Raw genomic sequence first — 27,049 nt, 5'->3', positions numbered from 1 at the left:
GTGGAAGCGCTCAGCCAATCGGTTCAGAGCATCTGTAGTTATGGCAACGGGGCTTCCTCGCTCAGTAACGGGTTACCTTTTGCAAAACTTGAAGCTGTTGCACCAAATGGCTAAGCCTGGGGCCTGCCCCACAGCGCCATTGCAGGAACCCGCCGGCTCCCCACAGCAAAGCCATTGGGAGAGGGCCAGGATAGGCTGGAAGACTCATTGTGGCGTCTCAGCTCTGCCAGAAGGGTTGCCAGGAGTTCCAGCAGGTCACGACCTCTTCCAGGATTCCCATGCCCAGACTTAGCTTGAGGAGCAGGCCTAGTCACCTGGCTTGGAATCAGAGCCAGGGCTGTTGTGCCTGGGACCCTGCGTATTTCTGGGTGGGACAACAATGGGTCCTATATTGAAGAAGAGACCTAGAGAAGTCAGCTGTCAGTCCCCAGTAAAGTTCTTGGCAAAATGCTGCAACTTGAAAGGTGGAGGACACAGAGAGAAGAGAAGAGGTGTGGGGCCGGCTGGCCTGAAGACCCCAGTCCTCAACAAGGCTCCTCCCCATCCATCTGATGCTTCACCGAGTAATGCTGATTCCCCTGGCCACCTTTCCCCGGCACACAGTCAGGGTCCGCCAGAAACCCCGGCCAAATACACTGGGAAGCAAAAGAGAGGAGCCAAGCTGCTGCAGGCCCAGAGAGCTGAGGAGAGAAGGAAACGCCAGGTGACATTCAGCTTGGCATCCCTAGACCTTGGTGAGTGAGGGTATTTTTCATGGAGATGTAGGGTGTCTGCGGAACCTGGTTAGATGGGGACATATCTAATCTTAGTTGGTGGACACCTAAGACCCTCTAAACTATTGGGGTGAGATGTTTTCAGAGCGTCTAGAGGCATGGCGATGCTGGGATGGGGGTCCTCAGTGCAGATGTGAGTAGGGAAAGTGGCTGTCGAGTGTAAAGTGTTGATGCTTGGGAGTGAGCAGGACAACAGAAGCCTAGGATGGTGGCTGGAAAGGGAGGCAGCAGCTGAGAGGTGTAAGTCGTTAAAGAAGAATGAGTGTGTTTTCTGAGACCAGTTAGGACCCTCGGGTAGGTGCTCCTGGAAAACACATTTGGGTCAGTGAATGGAGTCTTCTAGCATTCAGGGTCCACGGTGAAGTTCTTTGTGTCCCTGGGAATGTACAAGCAGAAGTAAAGTCAGCCAGTGACAGCCATTGACATCAGAGAGCACACTTGACCTGGGCAGGAGCTGGAACACAGCACTCTCCATTCCAATTCCACCATCTCTTCTAATGAGAAGATGGAAGCCTCAGCCTGTCACTGCAGGAGACCACCTCCTGTGGATGGTCACAGCCATGAAGAGCACTAGAAAGATGTGCCATGAAGAAGGGGTGGTGAGCAGGCCACTGGTGGCTGGGATGTTACCTGCTGTCTCAGTCACTGTTCTATTGCAGTGAGGAGACACAGCTCTTCAAGGCAGCGCTTATAAAAAAGAAAGCAGTTAATGGGGACTGGCTTACAGTTTCAGAGGCTTAGTCCATTATCATCATGGCAGGGAGCATGGCAGCAGAGGTAGCTGAGAGCTACACCCTGATGCACAGAGAGAGACCGGACCTAGTGTGGGCTTTTAAAACCTCAATGCCGGGGCTGGAGAGATGGCTCAGTGGCTAAGAGCACTGACTGCTCTTCCAGAGGTCCTGGTTTCAAGTCCCTGCACCCACATGGCAGCTCACAACTGTCTGTAACTCAAGATCTGACATCCTCACATAGTCATACATGCAGCAAAACACCAATGCAAATAAAATAAAAATAATAAATTATATTTTTAAATAAATAAATAAAACCTCAATGCTGCCCAACACTTGGGAAGCAGAGGCAGGCAGATCTCTGTGAGTTCAAGGTCAGCCTTAGTCTACAGAGCTAGTTCCAAAGAACTACAGAGCTAGTTCCAAAGTCTACAGAGCCAGGGCCACACAAAGAAACCCTGTCTCAAAACAAAACAAAAACCTCGAAGCACACCTCCAGTGACACACTTCCTCCAACAAGACCACACCTCCTAATCCTTTCAAACAGTTCCACTTCCTAAGCATTCAAACCTGTGAGCCCAAAGGGACCATTCTCGTTCAAACCACCACACCTCTACTGTGAACCTCAGGATGGGGATCTGGAAGGGAAACCATGCCCTTTGGAACTCACAGCAACTGGGTAAATGGAACCCAAGGGCCAGGTAAGGGAGCAAAGAGACATGACTGAGCAGAAAGGAGCAGCGTAGACAAGAGGACAAGGCAGGTGAGAAACTGGGAAAAGAGGGGCCAAGAGCTTTAGGCCATGGCAGGCAGGAGGTGTGTTAACTCCACGAGCACTAAGAAGCCAGCCCTGGTGATGAAAGCCTGTCATCCCAGCATTTGGGAAAGTGGGGTATCCTGGCCTACCTTGGCTCAAACCATGCTGTAGTGAGACTAAATGTGGAGGCTGTAGGGACCCCAAGGGAGTGGGAAAGAAGAGCTGGGGAGACTTCAAGGGATGATGATGCCTGAGCTAAGCCTGAAAAGTAAGTTAGAGATAATTAGGTGAAGGAATTGGGGGCAGTATGTGTGTGAGCTGGGCTGCCTGGGCGGTGAGTCAGTCAGATCTGTTGTTACAAATACAGGTGAGGGGCCAGTGAGATTGTGCTGTGTCCAATCCACAGCCCCAGGAGCGCACGGGGGTGGGGTGGAGGGTGGGAGTGGGGGTGGGGTGGGTAGGTGGCACAAACTATTTAGAAATGAAAGTCTTCAGATATGAGGATCAAGTTGCTGCTGGGTGACAGCAAATAGCTAAGAGCTTGGCTCTGGGGACTTGAAAGATGTTTCAGAAGAAACAAAGAACTAAAGAGGCCCACAGAAATCCACAAAGATACCCCCACAAAAGACTGCTGGCAATGGTCGAGAGACAGCCGGGACTGACCTACTCTGGTGATGGGATGGCCAAACACCCTAATAGTTGTGCCATAAACCCCATCCAACGACTAAGGAATCTGGATACAGACATCCACGGCTAGGCCCCGGGTGGAGAGCTGGGAGTCTAATTAGTGAGAAAGAGGAGGGTTTATTTGAGCGAGAATTGTTGAAACCAAGGTTGGATAAAGCACAGGGACAAATAACCAAATGAATGGAAACACATGAACTATGAACCAAAGGCTGAGGGGCCCCCAACTGGATCAGGCCCTCTGAATAGGTGAGACAGTTGATTGACTTGATCTGTTTGGGAGGCATCTAGGCAGTGGTACCAGGTCCTGGGCTCGTTGCATGAGTTAGCTGTTTGAAACCTGGGACTTATGCAGAGACGCTTGGCTCAATCTGGGAGGAGGGGACTGGACCTGCCTGGACTGAGTCTATCAGGTTGATCCAGACCTCGGGGGAGACCTTGATCTGGAGGAGGTGGGAATGGGAGGTGTGCTGGGGGGAAGGGGAGGGGGGCAGGAAGGGAGAGAACAAGGGAATCTGTGGCTATTATATAGAACTGAATAGTATTGTAAAATAAATAATAATAAAAAAAATAAAATAAAAGGAAAAAAAAAGAAAGATGTTTCAGTGGTCAAGAGCACTTGCTGGGGGGCGGTGCTGAAGAGATGGTTCAGAGGTTAAGAGCATTGGCTGCTCTTCCAGAGATCCTGAGTTCAATTCCTAGCAACCACATGATGACTCACAACCATCTATAATGAGATCTGGTGCCCTCTTCTGGCCTGCAGGCATATGTGTGGACAGAACACTGTATACACAAAATAAATAAATAAATCTTTAAAAAAAAAAATAGCTTTTGCAAAGGACCCAAGTTCAGTTCCCAGCACCCACACTCACAACTAATTATAACTCCAGTTCCAGGGATTTTAACACCTTCTGGTCTTTGTTGGCCCTGCACACACATGTGGTACACATACATACATGCACACAAAACATTCACACACATAAATTAAAAGAAATCTTAAGACAAAAGAACTTGTCTGTGGGGCTAATTAAGCTCTGTTAGTAATCAACCCAGGGACTTTGGGCCTCAGTGTCTCTTATCTGAAGAATATGGTCAGTCATAGCACCAACCCCATGTCTACATTTGTCATTCATGAACTGTTTGCCGAATTCCCATCACATGTAAGCACTATGGTGCAGCCAGGACTCCAGCAGAGAATAAGCTGTTTACTAGAAAACCAAAGCATTGCACCAGGAGTCTCAAACAGGAAGCCCCTGACCCCACCCCGTAAGCAGTTATTAATGAACTGAGCTAGTGGGAAATGTGGGGAGGTCCTGTCAGCTGGAGACGCCGGGCACCAGGCTCAACTGGAGACTTTAAGCAAAGTGTCCAACAGTGTGAGGGCCTCCAGAGTTCAGCTCCGAGTGCATGCAGTGGTGTCTTAGTTATGTTTCTATTGCTGGGATAAAACGCCATGACCAAAAGCAACTTGGGAAGGATAAGGTTTATTTCATCTTCTAGCTTATAGACCATCATCCAGGGAAGTCAGAGCAGGAGCTGATGCAGAGACAATGGAGGAGTGATGCTTCCTAGCTTGCTCCGCCAGCTTTATTATAGCACCCAGGACCCCCAGCCCAGGGATAGTGCCACCCACAGTGAGCTGGGCCCTCCCCCATCAATCATCAATCGAGAAAACGCACCATAGACCTCCCCATAGGTCAAGTTCTAGAAGAGCATATGACAGAAGGCAGGTAAGCTGTAAGACAGCTGAGCCAGTCCTTTCCTGGGAGGAGGGTGACTTGGCCCCCAGGATGCCTAACTGTCTCCATTAATAGCAGCACATAGGGTCTGCTGTAGTCTTATGTGGATGGCTGTTTTGCCTGCAAGTATGTCTGTGAAGAACGTGTATGCAGTGCTCTTAGAGGCCAGAAAAGGGTGACTGACCCTCCGGAACTAGGGTTACAGATGGTTGTGTAGTACCATGTGGGTGCTGGGAATCGAACCCAGATCCTCTGAAAGAGCAGCCAGTGCTTTTAACCACTGAGTCATCTCTCCAACTCCCTAATTCATTTTTACACATATTTATTTCAGCAGGTAGAGAACGGCTTGGGCCACGGTGCTACTGTGGGCAAAGGATAATTTGTGGGAGTCTGTTCTTTCCTCCCACCATATGGGTTGCAGGGATTGGACACAAGTTGTCCAACTTGGAAGAAAGTGCCTTTATCCACTGAGCCATCTCCCTGCCCACCCGCCATATCACTGCAAGTTAGGGGCTGAGGAGTGTGGCTCGGCAGCACAGTACTTCTCCAACAAGCACCAGGCCCTGGGTTTAATTAAGCCTTAGCACCATGAAGAAGAGAACTTGTATGTAGTAAACACAGATGTGTGTATGCATATGTGCATATAGATACATGTATAGCAGCACACTTATGTACAAAGCAACTCTAATAAACACCTCCATCGCCTGAAAAAGTAGGTATCCATTATCCCCATCTTACAGATGAAAAGTGAGACACAGAGACTGAGCAGGAAAGCAGGCCAGCACTCAGACCCAAGCTCTCTGGATTTGCCTTTGCTCCCACCAGAGGGCGCTGTGGTGCCTAGGGTCAGAGTCTGGAGCACCAGCAGAGTGTAGTCGGGAGTTGGGGCACAGGTCACATTAGCTAACATCCCTCACCATCACGATGCAGTGACAGAGCCAGGCAGGAACCAGGTGCCCTGATACACAACCGGCCCCTACAACAGTTTCCCTGTCCCTGGCTCCTGTTAGTCCTCTTCCAAGAAGGAACTCACCTTGTAACCCTCTTCTCCCAAGGGGCATTCCGGTCTTACACCTCCATAGATGATGACATCTATGGAACCAGCAGCCAGGGGCCTGTCTTCAGTCCTGAGCTGGTCACTGCCCACTGCTTCCGACAGTTCAAGAAGAAAGACTTCCACCTGCCACAAAGCCGCAGACGAATCATCATTGTGCCTGGGACAAAGGACCAGGCACCAGCCCACCCCACGATGCCTCCTCAAGCTCCCCCTCCACCCATACCTACCTTCAAAACTTTGGATATTAAAGACATCCAACAGCCACCAGTGGACAGGAAGGTCTGGCTGAGCCAGAGGGCAAAGCTCCGGAGGCAGCTGGAAACATTTGGCGATGTCAAGACATGGCTGGAGAATAAGGCCACCATCACACCATCAGAGGCCAAGGTTCTGCTCTTGATTCGCCAGGAGCTAAAAGCCCCTAAAGAAACTTTGGTTTCAATCAAGAAACCCAAGGTGAGAAGCCCTGATGGCCAGAAGATGCTGAAGGCTTCAGGAGTATGGTGACATTTTGTTCCCTTGGACTAGAGAGAACAAGGTAGTTTGCCCCTTTTTTTCCAGAGGAGCAAAAGCAAGTTCCCAAAGGAAGGTATATGAGTTATCTCTTGTTGCATAACAAGTACCCCAGAATGACTTAAAGAAACAAATACTTATTATTGTGACTCTGGAATCCAGGCGCACTCTAGCTGGGACGCTTTGTCTCCATATCACGAGACTGCAGACCCGAGGACAAGCTCGTTCAAAGGGCTGCTGACCAGAGGTTTCATTGCCTCCCCCAGGGACCTCCCAGAGGCTGCATACAAGTCCTCACAATAAGGTGGCTAGCTGCCCCCAGAGTGAGCCTCCCAGAACAGAGAGGGAGGAAGTCATAGTGCTGTTGTGCCCTAGGCCCTAGTCTTGATATTGCACCGTGTCAGAAGGGTGCACCATGGGGATAGAAAAGGGATTCTGTCTTGGCCAGGGGGAAGTCTGAGAACACGTGGATGCGCTTTAAAAGCATCCCATCTGGGGCACACCAGCAGTCGGTCTTGATCATGGACACCTGTCCGATGCTGGAGAGAGAGGTGCTAACCAGTGCTTGTGGGCTAGTTTGAGGATCACATCTGAGGTTAGGGTGAGGAGGAGGGCTACCCTGTGATGGCATGACCTAACTTGGGGTCATGGTTTCTACCCCGAGAAGTTCAGTCACCCATCCTCAAAAGCTGATTAAAGCAGCCTAATTAATGATAAAGAACAGATAAAGGAGATTTAGTCAATCTGGCCACATTGAAAACAGGGACAAAGACACACAATGCACCCTCCCCTCCAGTCCATCTTTGGGTTCTGCAGTGAGATTAAATTTTAACTGGAGGGCTAGGGATATGTACATCTAAGCAGTCCAATTATCTGCCTCACTCTTGCCTCTCCCAGGGCAAAGCTCCCAAACCTATCCGTCAACCTGCACCCCAGCTGCGGCTGCCCAAACCTTCTATCCTGGCAGACTTGTACACCTACCTGCGTAGCCGTAAGATCAAGATCCTGGAGGTATTTAACAAGGGGGAGCGGGGCGAGAACCAGCGCATCTCCAGGGAGGAATTTATCATGGCTCTGAAGGCAGTGAGTACGAGCTTCTCCACTGGGCCTGGGGGATGCCCTCCCTCCATGAGGCTCTGGGGTCCTGAGGGGAAGACACACGGGGTCACACTAGCAGCCTCATACTTGCAAAGCCACACTGGGAAACATGGCACAACCCACAGTCAGACCACAGCCTTAAAACCACCTCTACCCCAGGCTAACCTGGAGAGATGGCGCTTGCGGAGGACCCAGGTTCAGTTTCCGGCCCCTACATGGCAGCTAACAACTACCTGTAACTCCACTTCCAGAGGATCTAATGCCCTCTTCTGGCTTCCACACGCACTGCATGCACACAGTGCACAAATATCCATGCAGCACAAAACATCCATGTGCACACACGCGACAAACAACAAAACCTTCCTCTATCACATACGGGGTGCAGCTCAGCGGCAGAGCCTGTGTTTAGCATGCACAGGCCCGCATCACTCATGCCAAGCAAAAGCCAACACTGTACCTGGTGCTGGAGAGGTGGCTCGGTGGTTAAAGCACTTGTTGCTCTTCCAGAGGACAGAGTTCGATTCCCAGCACCCACATCAGGCGGCCCACAGCCACCTGTAACTCTAGGAACCTCTTCTGATGTTTTCCCCCTTCATGGTGGGTCTTTCTACTTTAATTAAGCTAATCAAGACAATAAATAATCCACAGGTATGCCCAGAGGCTACCTTAATCTAAATAACCCCTCACCAGTGTGCCTGAAGGTTTGTCTCATAGATAATCCCAGATCCTGTCACATTGGCATTCAATATTAAGCATCACATCCTATTCTTTAAAAACCATGTGCGGTCAGCGGCTCTTCTATTGGACCAGATAGGGCATCCATCAAAGATGATAGGGTTTCCATCATCTTTGAAAGTTTGTTAGTCTAGTGCAGGATCTGGGCCCATGTACTAACTCCAGCCTGCCTCTTTTTTTTTTTTTTTTTTTTTTTTTTTTTTGGTTTTTCGAGACAGGGTTTCTCTGTGTAGCTTTGCGCCTTTCCTGGAGCTCACTTGGTAGCCCAGGCTGGCCTCGAACTCACAGAGATCCGCCTGGCTCTGCCTCCCGAGTGCTGGGATTAAAGGCGTGCGCCACCACCGCCCGGCCCAGCCTGCCTCTTTAGAAAAACAAAAAACCACTTTTGTTCAACACAGCCACACTCATTCATCTATGAATTCCATGATACAATGGCAGAGCCCCTGTGACTCACAAAACCCAAAATACGTCTAGTTTCTTCTAGGAAAAGGTTGCTGGCTTAGATGAATTAAATGTTTGTGTATGTTCAAATCAAGATGTCCTTAAAAAGCAGACATTGTTACCTATATCTTTTTTTAAAGATTTATTCACATATATTTCCTACCTATGAAATTTTTGCCTGTGTATTTGCACCTTATGGATGCAGTGACCTCAGAGGCCAGAAGAGGGCATCAGATCCCCTAGAACTGGAGTTACAGATGGTTGTGAGCCACCACATTAGAGCTGGGAACTGAGCTGGGGTCCTCTGCAAGGGCAGTGACTGCTCTTAACTGCTGCCACCTCTCTTGCCCTTTTAAAATTTGTTTGTTTGTTTGTTTGTTTGTTTGTTTGTTTGTTTGTTTGTTTGTGGTTTCTCTGTGTTACAGCTCTGGCTGTCCTGGAACTGGCCTCGAACTCACAGAGATCTACCTGCCTCTGCCTCCTGAGTGCTGGAATTAAAGGTGTGTGCCATCACTGACTGGCTTCCATTTTTTTTTATTATGTGTGTGTGTGTGTGTGTGTGTGTGTGTGTGTGTGTGTGTGTGTGTGTGTGTGTGTGTGAACATGTGTACATGTATGCTGGTGCCAGCAGAAGCCAAAAGGGGGCATCCGATCTTTAGAGCTGAAGTTATAAAGAGTTATGAGCAGCCAGATGTGGGTACTAGGAACCAAATCCAAGTCCTTTGAAAGAGCAGCATACATTCTTAACTGTGGGCCCCTATCTGTCTCTCCAGCTGGGGCTTGAACTCAGCACCTTGCATATACTATCAAGCTTGCTACTACTGAACTATATACCCTGACTTACAGTTTCAATTAACCAGTTTTCAAACCTTTTAATGATGAACATCATCCAAAACACTTTTTAAAAGTAAATGTCTTCAACTATCAAAAAACAAATTGGTTTAAATATTAAATCCTGGGCCGGGAGAGATGGCTTAGCAGTTAAGATCACTTGCTGCTCTTGCAGAGGACCGAGGTTTGGTTCCCAATACCCACCCAATAGCTCACAATCCCCTGTAACTCCAGTTTCAGGGTATCTGAGACCCTCGCTGAACCTCCTTGGACACTAGGCATGCATATGGTGCACTTACATACATACAGGCAAAACACTCTATGCACAAAATAAATAATTGGTTTTCCAGACAGTGTTTCTCTATAATAATCCTGGCTGTCCTGGAACTCACTCTGTAGCCCAGGCTGGCCTGGAACTTAGAGAGATCCACCTGCCTCTGCCTCCCGAGTGCTGGGATTAATTGTGTGAGCCACCACTGCCCAACTAATCTTTCAAACATGTTGGAATAGGAAGTCCTTTAGCACCAGGACAGCTCTGAGCTGGACCAAGGACAGGTTCAGCAGTGACTGCCATCTAAAGTGAATGAAGAGATAATTACAATCACAATTATGTTTCCTTTCAAACTTTTCTTTCTGAACATTCAGGGTTTCGGGTAAGCACTACATACCTCCAGAGTTGTCTATTGTCTCTGGAGAAACAGGACAGATAGCAATATATATGTATGTATAGTATCTATTAGAGCAGCTTACAGGCTATGGTCCAACTATTCCAGTAGTCTCCTGATGGAAGGTCCAAGAAACTAGTGGTTGTTCAGTACACAAGGTTGGGAGTCTCAGCTGATCTTCACTATATGCCCGAATCTCAAAGGAAGAAGTAGGCTCTAAGGCCAATCAAGGAATGGACTTACCAGGGAGAGCAAGAGCAAGCAGGCCAAGAGAGAGAAAGCTCCCTTCTTCTGTGTCCTTTATACAGGCTGCCAGGAGAAGGTGTGGCCCAGGTTAAAGTGGATCTTCCTACCTCAAAAGGTCTGGATTAGTGATGTATTGTCCCACTTCAAATGACTTAATAAAGAAAAATTCCTCACAGGTGTACCCAGCCACTTGGGGTTTAGTTAATTCCAGATGTAGTCAAGTTGACAATCAAGAATGGCCATCATATCCTTCAAAGAAAAAGGCATATAAATTTCTGATACTTCAGCCAGGGTGGGCATACTTGTTCCTTGTGGATCATGATGGATGTGTGACTTTCTTCCTATCCAGTATGTTAATCAACTGAAAAAGACTTTGTAAAGACGGAGGCTTATCTGGCCTTGCTTTTGAAGGAGGGATGGGAGTTTTCAGGCAGAAAGAGGGAGCTGTGTGGGCAAAAGCAAGGCATGGTAAATTGCAGAGTACACCGGGGGCCCGGCAGGGGCTCTGCGTTCCGGTGGCAGCAGGAAGTTGGAGGGTTGAGCAGGTTGGCCAGGCCTGGTGGTAAGGGTGAGGTGGGCCTCAGGAAGTTCTTGTGCCTCCTCAGATCGGAGTTCCTCTGAAGAACCAGGAGCTGGAGGACATAGTCATCTACCTGGGCTCTCTCGGGAAACAGAACGCTATCACCACGGATGCCCTGGCCAGCACCTACAAGCAGTGGTCACTGGCCCAGCAGAGAAGCACCTTGCCCACTGCCAGGGAGTGTGCGTGCCCCTCCTGCCCTCAGAGCCAGGCCGGCTCACCCCAGCATTTACATCCTCAAGCGGCACCTCCTTCTCTGGCTTATAGGTTTGCCAAGCTTTGTCAACGAGGAAGCGGATATTTTCTCAAGGGCCCAGCTGCCCGTTTGTCTATTCAGAGATGAAGTCCAGCCTCTGTCCTCAGAGGGACATAAGTGATTGATTGAAAACACAACTGAAGGTTGGGGATGGAGAGGGGTTGGCAGAATGCTTGTCTAGCATGTCCAAAGCCCAGGACTCCATCCCTAGCAACGCGGACACCAGGGGTAGAGGTGGGAGGATCAGAAGTTCAGGGTCATCCATGACTACGGAGAGAGTGTGAGGTCAGTGTGGGATACAGGAGACCTTATCTAAAAAAGAAAAGAAAAAGGAAAAAAGAAAGCAAAACATCTTGCTCAGAAACTGAATGAACCCATTTGGAGTTCACTGGTATGGGCTTTCTGTCATCATGGGTGTTATAAGTAGGGATGTTGTGCAGGTTACATTTACCCTCAAGTGCGTGTGGGCTACATCTGTCCAAAAGCAGCAAGAGGCAAACAAGAAAGGATTCTCTGACATGGGCTATGAATTTACAGTGCACGCCTATATCTTTTTGTTTGTTTTGAGACAAGGCCTCTACATAGCTCTGACTGGCCTGGAACTCACTCTGTAGACCTGGCTGGCCTCGAACTCAGAGATCTGCCTGCCTCTGTCTCCCCAGTGCTGGGGTACAGGTGTACACCACCATGCCTGGTTTTTATGTGCTGCTGGTGTTGGACTCAGGGCTCTGTGCATGAGGCACACACTCTACCAACTGATCAATAACCCTCAGCCCCTATTTGTTTTTAGTTTATTATTGTTGGGGCGGGTGGGGGGCACAAACAACTGCAACGCTCTTCTCCCAGCTTCCAGTTCCCTTTCAAACAGAGCAACATCGTTTATTTAAGTGGAATGGGTCTAGCTCTGCCCCTCTCCACCAGGCTGGCAGGAAATTAACCTCAGACACATTTTAGGGAGGGGTGGGGTTCTGTCCCTTTGAGATGAAATAAAGCCACGAGGAGGCAGTTGAAGGGTCTTCCTTGCAGGGGTGCCAAGTTGAAGCAAAGTTTCTCCGAGTTGGCGTGAATGGCCACACCAAGGGTATGCGGTGCCCTCCCTGGTGTGGTGCCCTTAGGTGGCTCCTGCTTAGTGTGAATGCCCTAGTTCCAGATCGCAGACTTTCTGGTGAAGGCTGTCCTGTGGACACACTGGCACCCAGCCCCATCCCCACCCCCAGGAGGGTCCCTGACCAATCAGAACCCAGGAAACCCAAGCAGCCTCACAGCTTCGATAGCCCAGGGTCAGCACCTCCTCTGGGTTGCACTTCCCCGCTCTGCTCCTCCCGGAGTCTTATGAATGCCCAGCACTGCTGTGATTTCACAGCTGGCTGGAGTCACTAGAGCACAGTGCTCAGCAATAATAGCTATAGTCGAAGGACTTCGACACACACACATATACATACATCCCTCCCATGCCGCTTATCAAAGAAATCCCCCTTATCTTGACTTGAAGGCAGGCAGCATTCATCTGCTGACTGGTGCTATTTCAGCATCACCAGAACTCTCTGCTCCTGGAGGATGGCATTGGGTGAGTCAGGTGGACTCAGGGGAGGGCCTCTCAGTTTGTCTAAAGGAACAAGCTGCTGGGCATCTGGACTCAGAGGAGGGAGGAGCCTGTGTTTCCAGGGCGCCACAGGGGCTGGTCGCATTTGTACAACACAGCATCCTGCCTGTCTGGAGGTTAGGGTTGCTATGCATGGTTTCCATGGGGAAGCAAATGTCCAGAGGGGCTAAGCTTCTTGTCTGGAGTCTTGGGAGGATGTGAGGCCAAGACTTCCCTTCAACATGAGGCTGCCACCAGGGCCATGGCAGGGGGTCGGAATCCCTTAAGTGGTCCCCACTTTGGAAGTACCTCCCAAATGCTAGGCCCACTCATAGGAACTGGGAGACTGCAATGGGCTAGCCCAAGCCCTGCTGCCATCAGCTGGCACATGATCAGGTGATGTCCACAAGAGATGGATGCCTTGGAGACAGCTGGAGTGAGTGCCAGGATGGTAGGCAGGCAAAGGTCCTGAGATGTAGGGGTCGGTCTGCCCCCTGAGTGACTGGTGCACAGCCATTGTCTGCGAAGGGCGTCCAAGAGGTGGAAATGCCAAGGTCAAGGGCCTGAGGCAGGGAGAACTTTTAGGGTACAGGAGGTGAGAACGGCACGGTGAGGGGAGACTACAGGATGAAGGATGGCAGCTGAAACAGATTCCGCAGGTCCTTGTGGTCCAGGAAAGGAGTCTGTTTTCAGAGAGTGTTCCCTGGGAAGCCAGGATGGTAGGCTGATCTTATTTACATTTTTTGTTTGTTTGTTGTTGTTTGGTTTTGGAGACAGGTTTTTTTTCTGTGTCATAGTCCTAGCTGTCCTAGAACTCACTTTATAGACCAGGCTGGCCTTGAACTCACTCTGCCTCCAGAGTGCTGGGATTAAAGGTGTGCGCCACCGTGCCCAGCTGCCATTTTATAAGGGTTATATTTGCCACTTGGTGGGAACAAGGTGACAGGGTGAGAAAGGAGCAGGGAAGGGTTGGACACACGGGAAGGGACAGAAGAGCACATTGGCATCGCTCAATGCCATCAGGTTCAGTTCCCCAGCTGGGCACCCTCTTAGTCTTTCCATTTTCCCCTCCAACTCTAGATTTGACTCAGAGGAAAACTCCCCTGAAGCATACCTCCCAAAAGCAACAGGCTGTCCCAGCCCTGCAGCCTCCCAAGATGGACCTGCTGAAGGTGCCTGAGGTTGATATAAAGATGGAGGGGCGGCCCATGACAGAGGAAGACATGGAGGATGTGGGCAAGCGGTACCGAGAGAGGCGGAGGCAACACAAGGTACCTCTTTAGCACAGGCTTGGGGGCTGGGCAAGCCAGGGTTCAAGACTTGGCACTGACACCTGCTAGTTGGGGAGCTCTTGGGAAGGTCTCACCTCCCCTTAGCCCTTGTCTGTCATCTGTGCTCTAAGCAGCTAGGTGTGGTGAAACACTCCTATAATCCTAGCACCCAGGAGATCCAGTCAAAAGGATTATGAGTTTGAGGCCATCCTGGTCTACACAGTGAGTTCCAGGCCAGCCAGGGCTACATGTCAAGAATCTGTCTCACAAAAGAGAGAGAGAGAGAGAGAGAGAGAGAGAGAGAGAGAGAGAGAGAGAAAGACACTTCTCAGCCCTCTGCACTGGCGACGTGGCTTCTACCTCAGGATCACACACAGGTGTACACCTGGTTTAGAGTCCCCTGCAGCCGAAGACTCACGACAATTTCCCACAGGATACTTACTGCTACTGTGCCTCCTTACAGAGAGTACAGCCACATGGGCACATCTGGTATAGGCTGTATTCCCAGGACTCAGGTGCCAAGTGCTCAGAGCCCCTGAGGAGTGACCTTGACCTCTAAGCTGCTGCCCTTGGGACCTGAATTGGACCTCACTACACCATTCTTCTTCCTGGGGGCCCCTCACAGGGAGGTGAAGGAGGAGCCAGGCTGCCTCCCAGCTGGGAGGAATGTCACAAAGACACAAGGTGGAGCACCCCTCTGTTCTTCCCGCTTCTTCTCCCTGCAGCTCCTTCTCCCCTCCATCCAATACGTGGAGAGCTGCCGGCTGGTTCGGTCTGGGACGAAGCACTTTGACGACCACTGCCTGCCGTCCACCATGTCTGGGGAGATGGAGGAGCTGCTCAACATGAACCGCAGGGATAACTTCCTGGTCTACCTGAGATGCTGGGAACTCTGCGAGGCCTACGGTCTCCCGCTCACTGAGGACATCCTCATGAGAGGTAGGGGCTTGCTTCAAGGGAGAGCCTGGGGCTGAGCCACGGCTAATGTGGAGCTGGCCGGACACTGGCTTCTCCATGCACGCACCCAGCCCAGCCACTGTGGCCTTCAGTGGGGACCCTGGGAAGGAGGCGGAGGGAAGGCAGACAGCCTGACCGCTACGTGGGACTCTAGGGCGCAGGCTCTGAGACACATGGGCTCCTTAGGTGAGATCGGGGTGGGATCAGGGTTATGGGGCTCTGCCTCCACATACTTGTACCCACCTACCCACACGCACCCATATAAACACGTAGACACACACACACACACCTATGACAAATTCAGAACAACAAGAAAACCACCATCAAAATAGTTACTAAAGGCCAGGTGGGCAGTGGTGGTGCACACCTTTAATCCCAGCACTCAGGAGGCAGAGTCAGGTGAATCTCTTGAGAGTTCAAGGCCAGCCTGGTCTACAGATCGAGATCCAGGACAGCCAAAGCTACACAGAGAAACCATGTCTCAAAAAGTTACCCCCAAAGTTACCAAAGTAGTTCTAAGGGCTGGGAATGGAGCTCAGTGGTAGATTGCTTGCTTATCAAGCGTGTACACACACACACACACACACACACACACACACACACACACATTCATCCAAGCATTAACCTAGTGAAGTCTAGTTGAATCTTCCTGCCTCCAACCTAGGCTTGCTAAGTAGTTCCAAACCAATTTGCTGTTACAACCTGGTTTCCCTCTGTCCCCTGGTGAGCAGGGTTGTCTAAAGTCCCTTCTGAAACTTAACTGCATGATAAGCCACGCCACACTGTGGGAGCCGTGGGAGAGTCCAGGGAACTCTATACCCTGTTGTGTTTTGCGATTTCCAATGAACCTACGAACATCTGAAAATAAAAAGTTGGGCTAGCAAGATGGTTTAGCAGGCCAAGCTTTGATGGTGAGCCTAATGACCCAAGTTCAATCCCTGGGACTCAGTGGAAAGAGAAAACCAGCTCTTACCACCCTACAAGTTGTCCTCTGACCTCCACGTGCATTAGTGGTGCTCTCTCTCTCTCTCTCTCTCTCTCTCTCTCTCTCTCTCTCTCCCATTCTCCCTCTCCCCGCCCCCATATCTCCTAGATACAGACCCACACAGAGAATAAATAAATGTAAGCTTACAAAGCTGAGGGCCAGTGAGATGGCTCAGTGGATAAAGGCTCTTGTCACCATCCTCATGACCTAAGTTCAGTACCCAGAATCCACAGCGATGTAGGGAGAGCGGACTCCACAAAGTTGTCTCCCAGCCCCCCACATACACTTTGCTACTCTACTTGCCAAGGCATCTTGATGGCCCAGAAAAAGCAATCTTTTAAACAGAAGTGTGGATTTTTTTTTTAGCCATCCCATGTGACCCTAAAGTAGACAACTTTGGCTAACGGACCTGCTGCCTTCCTTGCCGCCCACAGCACTACTGTATCCAGGAGACAAGATCATTTCTCTGAGAGAAGAAGTCCGCCCGATCCGGCAGCCTGGAGGCTACTATGTAGATGAGAGGATTGGATTCCGGACCCATGGCCTCAGCAAGCTTGGGGCCAAGAAGACAGACAAGCTGAGTGTCCGGCCGTCCCTTCAGCTGCAGGGGCCTGGACACTGGCATGCGTGTGGTGTCATGTTGTGCCAGTATCTGTGCCCCTAACTGGTCACTTCCCACTAGCCGTCCTAAACGTCACCCTTAGTGCATGTCTTAGGATCATGCTCCCCTCCTGACCACAGGCTTATACAATCATCAGGCCAGTGGAAAAGATCCAAAGGGGGTGTTATCTCACCCTGCGGCGGAGGCCTAGGGACTCTGCAAAGGACAGGGACTAACTCCTTCCCTGCACTGCCACCCTGTGGCAGGCACACTCCTTCTCCAACAAGAGACAGGCTGGTAGCCCCCGGGAAAACGACACGCTACTCTGACCCTTGGACTGAGTCCTCTGAAAGGCACCTCCTTTGAAGGGACCCCAGGTCAAGTCCCCCTCTGCTCCCACCAGATGTGGACCAAGCAGGAGGCAACTACTGTGGAGATGGCATCCCTGCAGAGGGACGGGGGTGGGGTGGCAGAATGCCTGGGGCAGCATGCAGTGCCGCAGAGTGGACACCAGACACGTTTCTGGTCAATAGCCCAGTTTCTGCGATCTGAGCCTCGGTGTGCCCATGTATAAAGTGGGTGCAGCGCTCCCATTACATACCGGGAGGGTGAGACAAGGGCCATGGTGTAGCTGATGCTTTACGCTGCACTTGTCTGAGTGGTTTTGAGTACGGGGACAGTCTAGGCCCACAGCAGTTGTGGCTTGCAAAGTGTTGAGCATGACCCAGGCTGGCAGTAGCTTAGAGAGCCTCTGAGATGTGCCTCCTAGCCTGTGGCTGACGGTCACCAATTCCTAAGCCGTGAATCCAGGAAGTGGATTTTTGCTTGTGTTTGACCAGCCACAGGTGTGGAAGAGAAAGAGCGGTCCCCTAGCTAAAGGAGAGACACTGGCTCTCTCTCACCACTAGCGACTAGATTGCAAAAGATCCTGAGGCCAGGCACTAGGGGTAGAGAGTACACAAGACCCAGAGCTCAATCCTTTGTATCAGAAGAAAAAAAATCCAGAGCTTCTGAGCCAGCTGTGGGCTTGGGAAGGAATCTGGCTAGTGATGCCTGCTGGGCGAAGGAATGGAGGGTGAGTCTTTACCATGCTAGTCCCAGGGAGCTTGGCCTCTGGAAGGGGGAGTGAGTCAGGCTTCAGCCTCTACCAGTTGCTGAACACTTCAACTAACTATTCTGGAGGCCTTCCCGCCACAGACAAAGAAAGCCAAGGTTCTCTTCCTCCACCAACCTGGCTAAGCCCGGGCCTTTGTGTGGGAGACACAGCTAGAGTCTCACCACAAAAGAAAGATGTTCAGCACTCTGGTCTGAGACTCGGAAACACACCCCTTAATGGCCCCCACCTGCTCCCCAAAGCCTACTTTTCCTGAAGTTTCTTTTATGGGTCTTTTGTTTGTTTATTTGGTTTTTTGTTTGTTTGTTTTTGAGACAAGGTTTCTCTGTGTAGCCTTGGCTGTCCTGGAACTCACTTGGTAGCCCAGGCTGGCCTTGAACTCACAGAGATCCACCTGGCTCTGCCTCCCGAGTGCTGGGATTAAAGGCGTGTGCGCCCCCACCACTGGCTCCTGGAGTTTCTAACAATGCCTCTCTCTATTCCCTACTAGGAAGACATCAAAGAAACTCAAGAAAATGCACTTTCAGGAGTTTGAAGACTTCACTAGGTTTGTAGTGGTCCCATGTGTCTGCCAGGAGGGCCGGGGATAAAGACGAGAAGGCTGGCCTCCCCTCTAACCAGAGGCAGCTCTGGGACCTGTGCACACCGGACAAGAGCCTAGGATTGTCGTGGGGCTCCGTGCCCAGGGCCGAAGGGGCAGCAGAGGAGCATTCAGAGGGTGCCCTGCATGGCTGCTCTGGGGCCTCCTATAAGTGAACTCACCTGCGTTGTGACCAACAAGCCTGAGTTGCTCTGGATGCCCCAGTCAGAGGAGACCATGTTGATACACAGTCCCACACCCGAAGCTGCACCCAGTGAGGCTGGCTCCTGAGGCTAGAGTCCAGACGTGATATCCAAATGTTTCCCAATGGGGCTAGGTGTAGCTTAGCAGCTGGGTACTAGCCCAGAGCATGTGAGGCCCCGGGTTCTATGCCCAGCCCTGCACAGGACGGGTGAGGCAAGGGGCCTGGCGGGGAATCAAAGCCTCTAGAGCAGCAATTCTCAACTTGTGGGTTGTGACCCCTTAGGGGGGCGAGTGACTTTTTCACAGGGGTCGCCTAGGAACAACGGAAAAGGCAGATATTTGCATTATGATTCGTAACAGTAGCAACATTTTAGTTATGAAGTAGTAACGAAAATAATTTTAGGGCTGGGGGTCAGCACAGCGTGAGGAACTGGATTAAAGGGTCGCAGCATTTGGAAGGTTGAGAACCACTGTCTAGACAAGGACAGCACTCCTCTAAGTTTGGGTTTAAGAAGCAGTGACCGGGGCCTGAACTTAGCCACTCACTCACTGTGCGATCTTGATCTCTGGACCTCTGGGTCCTCACTGGTGAGGAGACTGGAGGTGTGTAGTACTTTCCACACTGTGGAGCATGGTCGCAGCTCACGTCCTCTGCTGAGAAGGAGCCCTGACTGGTGTCTCTGCCACAGCAGCCTCCCCTGTGTCTTTTCCTTTTCCAGGAAGCTGAAGGCCAAGAGGCTCAGTGGTTCCTTATGCACCCACCCCAATCACTTCTGGCCGGGTCACCTTCTGGACAAGCTGCGGCTCTACCTGCCCACTGTGGCCAGGGACCAGAGCCAGGCAATCTTCAGCTGTGTGGAACCCCCACGCTATGCGTACCCTGCCACCTACTACTCAAAAGACTGGTGGCCCTTGAAAGACTGGGCTTACTTGACCCAAGCCGGTTATGATGCAAACAAGGTGTACTCCATCAACTAGAATGGCCTGGGGGCCACTGGACCAGAAGACAACGCGGCCAGGGGCCCACAGCTGCCGACATGAGCTATCAAAGAGCCATACAAAAGAAACATTCCCAGGGATGGTCTGGAGCTGTGTCCCCTGATGCCACAGTGTCCAGTGCCTGGGAGTGTGGATGTGCCCAGGCACACACATGCTATGTTTGCTACCCTGTCGTGACCTCTGCCCTTTTCAAATAAACCAGGTTAGAGCTGACCTGTAGCCTAGCTTATGTGGTTTCCCGCTTAAGGACCGGGAAACTTGAAGGTGTGGGTGTGTAAGACACAGGTTCCCCAGGCCACCTCCCACCTCTCCTCCTGGGACATGAGTGCCCACAGAGATGCGACGACAGAGCGTCCTCTGTAAAACGAGGTAGCAGCGTTCTCATCTCCCCATTAGACCGAGGCCCTCAATCCCTGTGGATCTTCAGAAATCAGAGACACACTCTCTGGCTCATGGGCCTTCGTTATGATTCACTTGCCTGACTTTCCCTTTGTGAAATGTACCCTGTAAGCTGCCCTTAGCTGTGCCCTTCCATGATCCGCATGCCCCTGGACTTCACGCAGCCTGCGGGAAGGGTGGGCGAGCCACAGGCCCGGGAGAGCTATGCCTCATCCTGCTGCTTCCTGGCTAGCCATCTCAGGTACGACACTTTGCCTCTCTGGGTCTCCTCTCCCCTTTACAGGCAGCACCTCAAGGTGAGTTGGCAGCATTCCTGTCTCATCCCAGCTCACTTCCTGTTGGGGCAAAACATCCTGTTCAGCTTCTGTCCCCATCTCCCGGAACCACTGCCAAGACCACCAGTGACGTCTGTTGTGTTTGAGTTGTAGAGTCAAGGCTGTTTTAAATTTTTTTTTTCAGATTGATTCTTCCAGGCAGTGGTGGCGCACGCCTTTAATCCCAGCACTTAGGAGGCAGAGACAGACAGAACTCTGAGTCCAAGGCCAGCCTGGTCTACAGAGTGAGTTCCAGGACAGTCAGTGTTACACAGAGAAACCCTGTCTCTAAAAACCAAAACAATAACAAAAAAAAAAAAGATTTATTCTATGTGCTTGAGTGTTTTGCCTGCATGTATGTGTATGTACCACAGGCATGCAGTGCCTACAGAAGGACATTGGATCCCCGAGGACTGGAGTTACAAGTTTGTGAGGCAACATGTAGGTGCTGGGCACTAAACCCCGGTCCTCTGCAAGAGCAGCAAGTGCTCTTAACCACTGAGCCATCCTTCCAGCCCTTGGTTTGGTTTTATATCCTCCTAAAATTAGACTTTTCACGATCTGAAAAACAAAAGCTAAGCAAAATAGAACAGGAACAATTTTTTCTTTGATTTTTCGAGACAGGGTTTCTCTGTGAAACAGTCCTGTCTGTAGACCAGGCTGGCCTCATACAAAGATCCCCCTGCCTCTGCCTCTTAAGTGCTGGGATTAAAGGTGTTCGTCAACACCACTCAGCTACCAGGAACAATTTTAAAGCGAGGCAGCTGAATGGTTGGAAGCATGGATCTTGGAGCCATGTCTCCCAAATTCACTTCCCATACATAACAAATGAAGGAAAGAACAGAGCCACCGTGTACACCTGTGCCAAGAACATACACTCCCATGGAGGATTAGCTGTTAGAGCCTCATTTTATATGTAAAGTTGGCCCTCCATAGCCCTAGTTCCACAGGTGCGTTCACAGATTCAATCAACTGAAAAATGAGAACATTCGAAAATAAAACTGCATCTGTATTAAGTACACAGACTTTGTGCGTGCGTGTGTGTAGGTGGCGGGTCTCACTATGCACCTCTGTGGGGCCTCGAACTCCCTACAGTTTTGAATTAAAAGAGATCAGCCAGCCTCTGCCTCCCAAGAGCCTCTAAGCGCTGGGATTAAAAGGCGTGCACCACCACTTGTCATTATTTTCTAAGCAATATATCAATCTAGCACCTAATACATTGCCCTAGGTAAATACCATATGTAGAGATGATTTAAAACGTACAGAAGACGCAGGCAGGCTCTGTAGCACTTCATAGTCCAGGGAGTTTGGACATCAGTATATTCTGATGTCTTAGGACAGTTGCTCAACCAAGCCCCCGCACCCCAAGGGGAAACCTGGAAAGAAGTATCTGTTTTGCTACCTCCTAGCGACTAGGGGGCGCACTCGAAAGCGAACATATATTAAAAACCGATTGGGCGTCTACTTCGGGCGGAAGTAAATGCTCACCTAGCAGGTCTAAGTTCAGAAGGAATTACGAATTTCCTAAGTAATCCTAAGAAGAAGATACATTTTTAGTTCGTTCCAAGATGTTAATGTCTACTATAGAGTACTAGTACACTGTGTCTTGTTTTTTTTTTCCAGCATTACTTCTCCGACGCGTCCGAGGTTCCTTTGGAGGACCCAGAGCCGGAAGTGCCTCGCTTTCCCCTTCCAGGACCCGAGGCTCCTTCCCATCACCCCTTGCGCGCGCCCGCCCCTCCCTTCTTCCTCGGCGCTGCCTGCGAGGTGGCTGCCATCTGAGGACCGGTGAGTCCGCATCGCCGGCCATCCGTCCGCCTGTGGGTTCGGCGCGGCCCTGGCGCCGGGTGGGGAGGCCTCGGCTTCGCCAGGCGGGGAAGCCGCGGCGTCGGGCTCCGGCGCTGGCGCCGCAGTGGCGAGCGCGCTCGGGGCCGGGCCTGCTGGCCGCTCGAGCCGCTACGGAGTGCGCCCGGGGCCCGTCGGCCGGCCGGGCCGGGTTTGCTGCCGTGCGGACCGTGGGCTTGCGGTGACGCACGCCGCTTTCTCGGCACTCCCTGGCCGCCGGGTCGCTTGTTAGCGGCTTTGGTCGCGGAAAGGGCCGCCGCTGTCTGGCCTTGGAGGTGCCAGGGAGCAGAGACGCTTGCTGGAGACGGTTGTCGGGTGCATAGTGCGTGCCCGACCTGGCAGGTTGTCCGGAGGGAACAGAGTCCCTTTCTGTGGGTGCCCCCGAGGCGATCTGGCGGGGGGGGGGGGACCGTGATGCTGTGTTAGAAGTACGGGGTGGTTTGGCGTGTCTGAGGGCGCAAAACTTACAACGACCGCCTGGTGGTCTGTGAAGCTTTAGTGGGGTGGGGTTTGCCGCCCCCTTGCCCACCAGAATGTCTTGCTTCGGGTTTTAGGTCAGCTGCTGCCATTCATTGAGGTTGGAATGGCTGGGGTGAGCCCTGACCTCTTGAGATCGCGTCTGGAGAGTGGCTAGTACTCTGCCAGCTTCGGAAGCAGGAGGGAGAGCAAACCTAGCAGAGGTACCCATTCCATTCCCAGTTTGCTCAGTAGCTGGTGATTGGAAGACACTCTGCAACATCACTCAAGCCTTGGTTGGACAAGCAACTCCCCCTCCCCGGTGCTTCGATAACAACGTGGATCTGCCTCTTTTTTTGTAGGCATCATGGCTGCCCTCCGGCCTCTGGTGAAGCCCAAGATCGTCAAAAAGAGGACCAAGAAGTTCATCCGGCACCAGTCAGACCGATATGTCAAAATTAAGGTATGTGTGCTGGGCGGTGGTGGTGCAGGCCTTTAATCCCAGCACTCGGGAGGCAGAGGCAGGAGGATTTCTGTGACTTCAAGACCAGCCCGGTCTACAAAGTGAGTTCCAGGACAGATTCCAAACCTACACAGAGAAACCCTGTCTCGGGAAAAAAAAAAAAAAGAAATTTAAGTATGTGGTCCTGGGTGGAAGTGAGTGCTGGGGTTAAGTTCTAAGCACACATTCTAGCGTCACCTGAAGTGACACTGTTCATGTGTGTGAAGGTCGGGAGACTTTCAAGAGTTGATTGTACTTCCATCATGTGGGTCGAGGTGAACAGGCTTGGGTTGGACGCCTTGGCAGCAGGCACGTTCCCTGAGCCATCTCTGCAACCTGACCTTATTTTTTTAAAGATGTATTTATTTCCGTACATATTTTATGTGGGTGTTTGTCGGCAAACCAAAAGAGGGCATCAGGTGTGAGAGCTGGGAATTGAACTCAGGACCTCTGGAAGAGCAGCCAGTGCACTTTTAAAAATGTATTTATATACGTATTGGTGTTCAGCCTGCGTTTATATCTGTGTGATCCTTTGGAACTGAGTTGCAGTTGTGAGGTGCTATGTAAGTGCTGGGACTTGAACCCAGGTCCCCTGGAAGAGCAGCCAGTGCTCTTAACCTCTGGGCCCAGAGGTCACCAGTTGGCTGGATGAACATGCACAGCCAGCACTTACCTGATTCCTCCCCAGGCAGGGCACTGCCCTTTTTATTATGAAACTTAGTCACAAATGGAAGGTTCTATTGAAATTCTGATCCAAGTGCTAGGGCTTCATGCATGCCAGGCAAACGATCTACCAACTGAGCTATACCCTCAGCCCTTGGTGTGTGGGGTTTTTGTTTTGTTTTTTAACTTATTTATTATGTATACAGTGTTTTACCCTCACATATACCTGCATGCCAGAAGAGGGCACTAGATCTCATTACAGATGGTTGAGAGCCACCATGTGGTTGCTGGGAACTGAACTCAGGACCTCTGGAAGAACAGCCAGTGCTTTTAACTTCTGATCTTAACCTCTGAACCATCTCTCCAGCTCCCGGGGTGTGTGTTTTATGGGGCACAAAACTGGTCTTGAGAACAGCATGCAGACCAATCATTGTACTGCACATACAGTCTTGGCTTATTTTGACCCGTGTGGGTCTGAATTTGTGGTCAGGTATAGGAAAGGTTTGGTTTTGTTGGGAGATTCTACAGCAGAGCCATGGCCCCAGGAGCTTTTAGTTTGTTTTCTTCCTGTTAGAAGTGTATAAAGAAGTAGGAAGATGTTACCTAAGGGTGCCTCCTGTATGGCATGACCCCTTTGAATTTAGCCCCCTTCCTGCCAAGGAAGAGCTGGCAGTTTGCACAGAGACTAACTTGCCTGTGTGTCTTCAGCGAAACTGGCGGAAACCCAGAGGTATCGACAACAGGGTGCGGAGAAGATTCAAGGGCCAGATCCTCATGCCTAACATTGGTTACGGGAGCAACAAGAAAACCAAGCACATGCTCCCTAGCGGCTTCCGGAAGTTTCTGGTCCACAATGTCAAGGAGCTGGAAGTGCTGCTGATGTGCAACAAGTAAGTTGGGCTCCGGCCGGGTTACGGTGTGCCTGCCTCCTGAGAGGCCCTGTTGGGGCACCCAGGTAGACATGCTTATGAGGAAACCTGAAGCCGTTCTTTGCAGGAGCTTAGAGAGGATGCTTGTTGGGAGTCCAATGTTGCCTTGGTTGAGGGGGGCATGTATGCTCAGAAGGTTTGAGAACTGAGACTGGAGAAGAGGGAGGGCCTCACTTGATGCAGTGGGTGTTGAGTGTCCTTTATGGTCCTGTCTGGAACACTGCTGTAGTGGTGTGAGACTAGGAGGGGTCTAACCTTGGACTTAAGCAATGCTTGGCTCTGCTGTGACAAGGGGAGTTGCAGAGTGATGCTGGTATGTAGGAGCTGAGGCAGAGAAAAGGCAGCTGCAGACAGCTGGAGAGAGAAGCTTGTGGGGTGTACTTGGAGCAAGTTACAATCCTTGCGTGAGATGCTTGGTCAGCTCCAAAGCCAGGGCCTCCCAGGAAATGCCCTGGCACTGGGTCTAGGTATGAGTATGTGGTAGGAACAGTTTATTTTTCCTCCCTGGTAAATGGGTTGGGAAGCTGCATTTATTTTTTCCCAAGGAAATTAGAGTGATTGAGGTGTCTGTTCTCTGAGGTGGTTGTAATACAGATGGAAGGGGGTCAGTCAGCATGGGAGTTGATTATGTACAGAAGGCAGGTTGGTGCTGCATTTCTTACGGTTACATCTCAGCTGCCTGACAGAGCTGCTTGGCGTGTTGAGCGAAGTCTGCAGGTGCACCTGCCACTGCATTCGGTCTAGGCATTTCCCCTGTGTAACTGAGAAGCAGGGGAAGCTGAAAGGCAGTTACAGGGGGAAAAAAACACTGAAAAGGAAGTTCTGGGTGGTTGAGTCCTGGTGGATGTGCTGGTTATGGTTATGGATGCTGGTAGCCAGGGACATCAGCTCCCTGGCTAGGGCTTCATGGTCACCTCCATTACTGGGAATGTGCTCATTAGGACAGTTTGTCAACACTCTGGGGTAACACAATGTTTGTTGTCCACTCTACTTGAACTGTTCTTGACAGTGGTTGCACCAGAAGTCTTTGGGCTTCCAAGCCCAAAGAAGAGTTCCGGGTTAGTCACTCAGGTGTGGGGAAGAACCTCTGAATCTGATGTGGACCCACCTCCTCCTTGTAGACTAGTGTCTTTGTCACTACCATAGACCTCTGCAGGAGCCTTGGTGCCTTCGCTCATTAAGCCATTTGCCAGAACCCTCTGCCTGGCAGTGGGGTGGGAGGCAAGAGACAGGAGTCGCTCTCTCCCTGGTGACCTTTCCTGGCTTGCTCCCTGCTCACTCACATGCTCCTCTTCCAGATCTTACTGTGCTGAGATTGCTCACAACGTTTCCTCCAAGAATCGAAAAGCCATCGTGGAAAGAGCAGCACAGCTGGCCATCAGAGTCACCAATCCCAACGCCAGGCTACGCAGCGAAGAAAACGAGTAGATGGCTTGCCTCTGTGTTTCATTTGTGTTTAAATAAAACCACAAAAAATGCCGCCTTGGTATTCTTTTTGGAGATTGTTCCCTGGTGGAACCTCCACTTGAGAGGGTCTGTGCATGGACAGGCATGGCCGTGGTTGCCCAGAGGTGGTGTGAGGAAGGGGAAAGGACTTGGCAACCGAGGGTCTGCAAACATTGGGAATCCAGAGCTAGAGTAAAACTTGCAAGAGTCGAGCAGGTCAGCCTTGGCTCTCACTGGCCCAGCTGTGAGCATGGCCTAAGATTGAGGAAGCCTGTTTGTGAACAGGGCTCCTGCTTAGCCTCACGCAGGACTGATGGCTACCATGACTGTCTTTGGAGGATTGAGAATTGGTGAAACTGGCAGGTGTAGTTCTGCCACAAGATACAGGGGCAGTGCTGCATATTCAAAACTAGTCACAGGTTAATCTGGGTTTTGTTTTAAGGTGATTTTCTGCATGTAGCACAGGCTAGTCTCCAGTCCATTTTTTTTTTTTTTTTTTGGAGACAGTACAGTTCATAGGGGTGTAGCAAGTGACACTCGGTAACTAGACAGAAATGCAACCCAGCCTTTTTTAGAAATGAGGCTGATCTAGACTAGATCCTGTAGATTAAAAATGCCTTACAGGTCTGGTCAAAATTGAGCTGGGGGAATAGCTCAGTTGAAGGCCCAGTCAGTATACATGCAGCACTGTTAATCCCCACAAACAAATTTGTACAAGAACTGATTATTTTAAGGACTTTTTTCCCCCTTGCTGTGGTCTTGGGATTGAACTTAAAATAGTGTACATGGTAGACAAGTGCTCTACCACTGAGCTGTTTTAATTTTGTTTTGCCTGCATGTGCCTTGAAGGCTTCATATCCCTTGGGACAGGCATTGTTGCTACCATGAGGGCTGGGAATTGAACCTGGGTCCTATGAAGAGCAGCCTCCTGCCCTGTTGCTTATAGATAGGGTCTTACTAAGTTGCTCATCATGACCTTGAACTTGTCATCCTCCCTCAGCCTAAGCAGCTGGGGTAACAGGTCTGTGCCTTCAGCCCTGAGTCAACCTGGGAACTGGATTGAAACTAGCTACTATGAATAAAATCATGAAGTTGGGTA

At 50.8% G+C, this 27,049-nt stretch overlaps 2 protein-coding genes and 1 non-coding gene across 4 annotated transcripts; all 3 read left to right on the top strand.

The window, feature by feature from the left end:
- The first annotated feature begins 42 nt into the window (after positions 1–42).
- Positions 43–19,609, top strand: Efcab12 (EF-hand calcium binding domain 12). Its single transcript, XM_006978530.4, has 9 exons — positions 43–734; positions 5,740–6,194; positions 7,149–7,334; positions 10,873–11,029; positions 13,766–13,956; positions 14,682–14,895; positions 16,333–16,474; positions 18,104–18,160; positions 19,117–19,609. Exons 1-9 carry the CDS (start codon positions 380–382, stop codon positions 19,373–19,375), a joined length of 2,016 nt encoding a protein of 671 aa, XP_006978592.3. The 5' UTR covers positions 43–379; the 3' UTR covers positions 19,376–19,609.
- Positions 19,610–21,737: 2,128 nt separating this feature from the next.
- On the top strand, positions 21,738–25,984 carry Rpl32 (ribosomal protein L32). 2 transcript variants are annotated; one of them, XM_076567654.1, is made up of 4 exons: positions 21,738–21,897; positions 22,773–22,873; positions 24,284–24,465; positions 25,803–25,984. In XM_076567654.1, the coding sequence occupies exons 2-4, from the start codon at positions 22,778–22,780 to the stop codon at positions 25,930–25,932; spliced, it is 408 nt and encodes a 135-aa protein (XP_076423769.1). In that variant the 5' UTR covers positions 21,738–21,897; positions 22,773–22,777; the 3' UTR covers positions 25,933–25,984. The 2 variants fall into 2 exon arrangements, with proteins under 2 accessions (XP_076423769.1, XP_076423770.1); XM_076567655.1 differs by lacking the exon at positions 21,738–21,897 and adding an exon at positions 22,520–22,634.
- Positions 22,556–22,695, top strand: LOC121828422 (small nucleolar RNA SNORA7). Its single transcript, XR_006070895.1, has one exon. It is a non-coding gene; the product is annotated as a small nucleolar RNA SNORA7 (small nucleolar RNA).
- Positions 25,985–27,049: the final 1,065 nt, after the last annotated feature.

This window comes from Peromyscus maniculatus, chromosome 3 (assembly GCF_049852395.1).
Source record: "Peromyscus maniculatus bairdii isolate BWxNUB_F1_BW_parent chromosome 3, HU_Pman_BW_mat_3.1, whole genome shotgun sequence".
Classification (NCBI taxonomy): domain Eukaryota; kingdom Metazoa; phylum Chordata; class Mammalia; order Rodentia; family Cricetidae; genus Peromyscus; species Peromyscus maniculatus.
The sequence above is the reverse complement of the archived record's forward strand: the minus strand, read 5'-3'. Positions and strand labels throughout refer to the sequence as shown.

Coding starts and splice junctions, on each gene's coding strand:
- Efcab12 (XM_006978530.4), top strand. CDS start 380: ATGGGTCCTATATTGAAGAAGAGACCTAGAGAAGTCAGCTGTCAGTCC. Junction 16,475..18,103: donor GGGGCCAAGAAGACAGACAA/GCTGAGTGTCCG, acceptor ATTCCCTACTAG/GAAGACATCAAAGAAACTCA. Junction 18,161..19,116: donor GAGTTTGAAGACTTCACTAG/GTTTGTAGTGGT, acceptor TTCCTTTTCCAG/GAAGCTGAAGGCCAAGAGGC.
- Rpl32 (XM_076567654.1), top strand. CDS start 22,778: ATGGCTGCCCTCCGGCCTCTGGTGAAGCCCAAGATCGTCAAAAAGAGG. Junction 22,874..24,283: donor ACCGATATGTCAAAATTAAG/GTATGTGTGCTG, acceptor GTGTGTCTTCAG/CGAAACTGGCGGAAACCCAG. Junction 24,466..25,802: donor GTGCTGCTGATGTGCAACAA/GTAAGTTGGGCT, acceptor CTCCTCTTCCAG/ATCTTACTGTGCTGAGATTG.